This window comes from Sinocyclocheilus anshuiensis, unplaced genomic scaffold, assembly GCF_001515605.1.
Source record: "Sinocyclocheilus anshuiensis isolate Anshui unplaced genomic scaffold, SAMN03320099.WGS_v1.1 scaffold2567, whole genome shotgun sequence".
Taxonomy (NCBI): domain Eukaryota; kingdom Metazoa; phylum Chordata; class Actinopteri; order Cypriniformes; family Cyprinidae; genus Sinocyclocheilus; species Sinocyclocheilus anshuiensis.
The window spans coordinates 130,692-137,394 of record NW_015558740.1 but is presented as its reverse complement, the minus strand read 5'-3'; the positions used below and the strand labels follow the sequence as shown (position 1 = coordinate 137,394).

Sequence of the window (6,703 nt, the reverse complement as noted above, 5' to 3'; positions counted from 1 at the left end):
TAAAATAAATGGCATAAAATCATAACCATAAAGTGCAAAAGGTGCATTTTAGTGTGTTTACAGTAAGAAAGGACCAAGGGGTGTCCCGTCCTGCTCTTGAAACCCCTGCTGTAGATCTTTTCAGTAAACACTTAAATTACATATATTCCATTTGTTAACATTAGTTAACTATATATATTATCATGAACAATGAACATGAACAAAAACTGTACCTGTTAATATTATTTAATATTATTCAATGAACAGTTGTTTTTGTTTTTATCAACTAACGTTAACAAAGATTTTAAAATATTGTAACAAATATACTGTAACAAATCATCATTGTTAATGCATTAAGTAACATGAACTCAATGGGACCTTATTGTCCAGTGTGGCCTTTGAATATTAAGGCTAGATATTAGGCTATATATGATAAAAACACACACGGTTAATGCAGATCCTGAGCATTGCATCGACTGTTTGAGAAAATGTCACATCCACATAAAGATTATGTATGTTAAATATAATGCAATGCATGACGTAACTTTCCACATAACATGAAAATAGCCCTATGAATTACACATCACCTTGAAGTTGTTTTTCCTCCTGAAATGCAGCCCACAGGTTTACCATCCACATAAACACAATAACTGCATTTCAGTTATCTGTTTCCTTCAGTCAGTAAACACTTCTCTCCAGAACTGCGTTACGGTAAAGTTTGTGTTCCTGCGAAGCATCAGTCCCAGCACTCGGGCTTCTCTTCTGGACTGCTCATAACTGGCTCTCCATATCTGCCGAAGAGACGAGCTGGGGCTCACAGCAAACTCAAACAGCTCTGGAGGCGGGCATGTGAGGTGGCTTTCTTCAGCTCGCCAGACTTTAGACGGCAGTTTCTGTCACAGACCGAATGAAAAAGAACCAGTAAACAATAGCCGTAACACTTTAGATTAGGGAAGACTATTCACTAGTTGCTTATTAGCATGCATATTGGCTGCTTTATTAGTACTTAGAAAGCACATATGTGACCCTGAAGCACAAAAGCAGTCTTAAGTCGCTGGGGTATATTTGTAGCAATAGCCAACAATACATTGTATGGGTCAAAATTATCCATTTTTCTTTTATGCCAAAAATCATTAGGATATTAAGTAAAGATCATGTTCCATGAATATATTTTGTAAGTTTCCTACTGTAAATATATCAAAACTTAATTTTTGATTAGTAATATGCATTGCTAAGAACTTCATTTGGACAACTTTAAAGGCGATTTGCTCAATATTTTGATTTTTATGCACCCTCAGATTCCAGATTTTCAAATAGCTGTATCTCAGCCAAATATTGTCCTATCCTAACAAACCATACATCAACGGAAAGATTATTATTCAGCTTCCAGATGATGTATAAATCTCAAGACTGGTTTTGTGGTCCAGGGTCACAAATTTATGCAGGGGTGTCAAACTCAGTTCCTGGAGGGCTGCAGTCCTGCAGAGTTTAGTTCCAACACACAAACCATGTAGTTTTCAGATAAGCCTGAAGGACTTGATTAGCTGGATCAGGTGTGTTTAATTAGGGTTGAATCTAAACTCTGCTGGGCTCCGGCCCTCCAGGAACTGAGTTTGTCACCCCTGCATTAATGCTTCATTCTGCATGACCATATTCTAGATCCCTTAATCCTACTCAATACCTACACAGAACTACTACAACTACTACTTTACTTACTACCAATAAGCAGTAATTAGGAGTTTATTGAGAGAAAACGCTCAGTTAACAGTGAATATGTGTCCTCTAATCTAAAGTGTTACCACAATAGCAAAACCTTTTGATTATTACATGGAATGGAAAATATAAAGAAATCCTGTCAAAATCACCATTTCAGTACCTTTTCCCGCCGGTGGATATTCTCCCAGACTCTGTTGCACACCATGCACTCGAAGGCATCAATGAAGCTATCTTGACCAAGATCCTGAACACCCCACGGACGCTCCTTCAGCTCTGTCACCAGATTCACGTTAGATATTTCCCGCTTCTGCTTCCACTCCAGATATTTCAGATATTCCCCGTCATTCTCGTCCAACCTCTTTAAATACTGAGCGAGCTTCTTCGGCGGCTCATTGGGATTGACCACGACTGCGCTCCTGTTATCTGGCAACCACATGCGTACGTTAGGAGCTCCGTAGTACACCGGCACAATGCCTAATTTGAGCGGCCTCCACAGTTTCTCAGTGATATAGTCATCACAGACGGCGTTCTCAAAGGCCAGGATGAACTTGTACTGGGCGAGGATCTGGTAGAAATCGTGATCGTCCATCGCAGTGGAGTCTCTCAGATGGGGCGGCAGGTCTTTATTATGAAGACACTGTCCGTATGAGTCCACCTGAATGTGTTTCATCAGCTCTTGAATGTAAACATCTCTGTCAGACGGTGGGTCGCAGTCCGACTGGACGTACGCCACCGGCGCCAGAGTCCTCCTCAGCTGGTTTTTGTAGGACAGAGGCAGCAGGTGTGTTTGTGAGCTGAGAGCGTTGAGGGCCTCCAGGTGCTGCGTGGTGAGGGGCAGGTGAGAGCGGCGGCTGAAGGTCGCCGTGTGGTTGAACAGGGTAATGAGCGGCTCGTGAAAAAGCTTGTAGTTATTCTTGGGCGACTCCTCGTGAAACAACGCCCACTGGTGCTGCTCGTGACGCGGAAGAGGAAGACTTTCAATGCTGAAATCCGTACCTGGAAAAAAAGACAAATCTTAAAGGAAGTGTCTGTGTTCATCAGTACAAGGATCAATATAGGATCTACAAGGATCTATATTATTATAGAAAATCCCTTTTTTGTTTGATTTGTAACGTTTCATTTTTTATATGGGTTAGTGTTGTAGCTGGACGTCAATCATTCATTGATTAGTCATTCTATATTATATTTTATTATTACATGTTATATTATGTTTCCATTGTTGTTTAATCTTATGGTTGTGTGGTTTCAAGGGATATTTGTCTCACAAGTAAGAGATGAGAGAATATCTCCATTTTAAGGTTTTTAAAGGGGTCATATGATAACACTCCAAAGAGAAAGGAAAACTTGAAATCGCATCATATGACTCCTTTAAGGTCATAGGGCGATGTTGTGACGCAGTAATTTTCCATTGCCTTCGCCTTTACTGTGACCCTGGACCACAAAACCAGTCTTGAATGTCAATTTTTCAAAATTGAGATTTATAAATAAGCTTTCCATTGATGTGTGGTTTGTTAGGATCGGACATAGCAATGCATATTACTAATCAAAACTGAAGTTTTGATATATTTACGGTAGGAAAAGTACAAAATCTCTTCATGGAACATGATCTTTATTTAATATCCTAATGATTTTTGGCATAAAAGAAAAATCGATAATTTTGACCCATACGATGTATTGTTGGCTATTGCTACAAATATACCCCAGCGACTTAAGACTGCTTTTGTGCTCCAGGGTCACATATAATAACACTTTTTGGATTTATGCTGGTCAGATGTAATCTGTGCATAGAAACATGTGCAACTAAGATCACTGAATAAACAATAAACATTCAATAACTGCTCATTTTTCATTACTTCATCTCCTGCTTTCTGCTCTTTCCTGGCTTAGTCTGTCTGCCTCTTGAGCTGATAGAAGACTGTTAATACAGTTTTGAGTATTACACAAAATGCAGTAAAACACTGATTTTGGGTACCATACAAAATGGACATTTTCTGACAGGATCCAGCATCCGGGGGAGGATCTAATATTGCTGATGTGGAGACTCGATCTCTAACATTACCTTTGCTGTCATCTAACACTCTTTATTAAAGAACACTAACAATTTAATAACACTGTTAAAAGTAATCCAAATGAATATACATTTTTCACACTGTACACTGATGGGTAGTAACTGATTGCATTCAACATTTGGTTACACTTTATTTTAAGGTGTCCTTGTTACAGTGTGATTATACATAAAACTACTTCAGTCTGTGTGCATTGAATTTATTTAATACACGAGTTTCACAATTTGAGTTGAATTACTGAAATAAATGAACTTTTCCACGACATTCTAATTTATTGAGATGCACCTGTATATGGTTAGGATTAGGGCTTGGATTGGGGTTACTTGCATGTTATTATGCATAATTAATTGTTATTATAATAGTAAGTACATGTAACGTGTAACAAGGACACCTTAAAATAAAGTGTTACCCAAAATGTAAGTACTTGTAATTGGATTATAGTACATTTTAAAATACCCTAAATCAGGCTACAGTTACGTTTTTACTGATTACATTATTACATATTATTCACACAATAGCAATAAGTTATTCAAAGTGTACTGATTCTCCCAAATTTTTCTTTTTCATATTTTAAATTTTCCTTTCTAAAATAGCCTGCTGCTTATATACGTTCAGAAAGTCTTCCAGTGTTGTGGACATTCAACATTCAAGTTTCTCAACATTTCAACCCTGCATCAACTACTGATGAACACATTAATGTTTATCTGAATTATCACTCAGTGGGTTATTTCACCTAATATTGACCTGAATTCAAGATTCGTTATTGTCACTATACAAGTATAGTGAAATTTGAGCAATCCTAACAGTGCAGTCACGTGTAACTTAAACATCTGTAATACAGAAAAAAAGTATGTTATTACTATACAATACAAGACAACAATACACAATACAAAGAACTGAAGTACCCCTGAGACTTTACGGTAATACGTTCAGTAACATTTGCATGTTCACAGTGTGCTGATGTTGGTTACTAGTCTCACATGAAATGCAAGTAAACTAATTATTTAATATTTTTTAATAAGTGTTTTATTATTTTTTATTATTAATTATTTATTTAAAATAATTAATTTTAATTTTACATTTTAATGACTTAATTGATTGGTAGCTTTTCAATTAACTCACAAACCCACTGCAGTCCCTTCACGAACCCCAGTTTGGGAAACCTTGATGTAATGTATAATGCTTAATGCACCATGTTGTTAATAACAATAAATGAAATATATTTTCAAATCAATATGGTACAATATTATCTTATTTAAATCAATGTAATGAACGTGTTAGGTCAAAGGTAATCTAAAAGCAATCCAAAAATAGTCTATTATATTACCTAAAATGTGTAATGTAGTGGATTATGTAACTAACTACAATTTTTGTCATGTAATTTGGAATCAGTCACAGACTACAACTGTAACTACAGTGAGTATAGAAAAGAATCACCTCTCTTTAAAAGAATCACATTTTGTTGCTTCGCAGCCTGAAATGAAGACGGACAGTTTTTGTTTTATCCAGCTGTATTTACTCTTATTTATAACATCCAAGTGAAAGATAAAACACCAACATGTCAGAAAAACAGAATTCTTTTAAAGAGAGGTGATTCTTTTCTATACTCACTGTAATCTGCCCAGCACTGTCTGTACATTCTAATTACTGTAATTCATTTGTAGCATGTAAAACAACTGATATTAGCTTGTATTGTTTTATGTAGACAAACTGTATAAAAAATTTATATTGAATTTTAATAATATAAAAGTGAGTATAAAATGAATGAGCATGGATCAACTGAACAATGAATTCAATGAATGTCTGTATGGACTCACCATAAAAAAGAAAAGCTTTTGTCTGTGGATGGGAATGATAAGACTTGTTAACAGTGAAGAAACATCTGTTATGGCCACACTCTCCGAGACGTCCCAGTTCTCCAGTCAGAGGAGACCACCACACAATGACAGGGTACTGGACCTGTACGTGTGTTCCCTGCTGTCTGAGTGTGTTCTGTTCAAACTGTCCTAGCTGTTCGATAACCTGCGACGAGAGACACGCCTGTGAAGACACTGATACTGCAGACATGAAGGGTGGGTTTACTGAGGAAGGTTTGCACATGACTAGCACAAAATACTGTTTGCAGAAACACAAGTCAGTTGTCTTTCCAAAAAGTTTCATAAATGAAAGCATTTACTTGTTAGAGAAGTGGAGAAAATTCCTATGTGAGAAATGCAATGCATCTTTCAAAAATCAGTAACCAATTGCTATTTCATATGTCAGGTTGCAGGGATGGAAAAGGGAGACTTTAGTGAAAGGAGATACCAAGGATGAGGAAAGGACAGAGATTTATCCAAATGTTAGTGAGGGACTGATCAGATCCCAAAGGCCAGCGGACACACAGCGTGAAATCTGCAAACAAGAACAACTTCAAAACCAGCATATCCCACATTTATGGTTCATTTGCGCTATATTTATCCGTCCATGCGGTGTTTAGGGAACGTTTTAAAATCGTTCAAGTGAGCACTCTATGGCAGTGTCTCACACCAGACTGAGCTGCATACATAGACAGCACTGTTGGCGCTTCGAGTAGGTAGCATTTTGAGGCGTTTATGCCTAATGTTACTGTATCAGAGCGCTGAGAGGCACACGTCCTATCATAAAACTACGTGAAACATTTAATGTTTAGGTAAGCAAATCGTTGCTGATTATCTGAAGTTTCATTTAAGGATAGAGTGCATATTTTACCTGAAATGTCATGATTAAAAACACAAACGCACACGCGCAGAAACAAAAAGCGCAAAGTTTTTTAACAGAGACTGGCCACATGTCAAACCCTCTGTACCATTACAAACAATAACATTTCCAAATTATCTATTTGCGAATATTTGCGATCTGTAATGCATGATTTATTCCTGTAAATATATTGATCCCATAGCGGCTGTCCGAGGAGCGTTTTTTGG

At 37.1% G+C, this 6,703-nt stretch overlaps 1 protein-coding gene across 3 annotated transcripts; it reads right to left on the bottom strand.

Moving 5' to 3' along the window:
• Nucleotides 1-316: 316 nt before the first annotated feature.
• Nucleotides 317-6,703, bottom strand: fut10 (fucosyltransferase 10). Of its 3 annotated transcripts, none has more exons than XM_016477782.1 (4): nt 6,489-6,703; nt 5,579-5,783; nt 1,856-2,691; nt 317-872 (listed from the first exon to the last, which is right to left on the bottom strand). In XM_016477782.1, exons 1-4 carry the CDS (start codon nt 6,567-6,569, stop codon nt 654-656), a joined length of 1,341 nt encoding a protein of 446 aa, XP_016333268.1. In that variant the 5' UTR covers nt 6,570-6,703; the 3' UTR covers nt 317-653. The 3 variants fall into 3 exon arrangements, with proteins under 3 accessions (XP_016333268.1, XP_016333267.1, XP_016333266.1); XM_016477781.1 differs by having other exon boundaries at nt 5,579-6,291; nt 6,410-6,555; XM_016477780.1 differs by having other exon boundaries at nt 5,579-6,555.

What these genes read in the sequence shown, in the direction of transcription:
- fut10 (XM_016477780.1), bottom strand. Translation starts at nt 5,933, where the DNA reads ATGCTTTCATTTATGAAACTTTTTGGAAAGACAACTGACTTGTGTTTC. An exon ending in AAAAGCTTTTCTTTTTTATG is followed by an intron (nt 2,692 to 5,578) that starts GTGAGTCCATAC and finishes CTTTTTTTCCAG; the next exon opens with GTACGGATTTCAGCATTGAA. An exon ending in ATATCCACCGGCGGGAAAAG is followed by an intron (nt 873 to 1,855) that starts GTACTGAAATGG and finishes GGTCTGTGACAG; the next exon opens with AAACTGCCGTCTAAAGTCTG.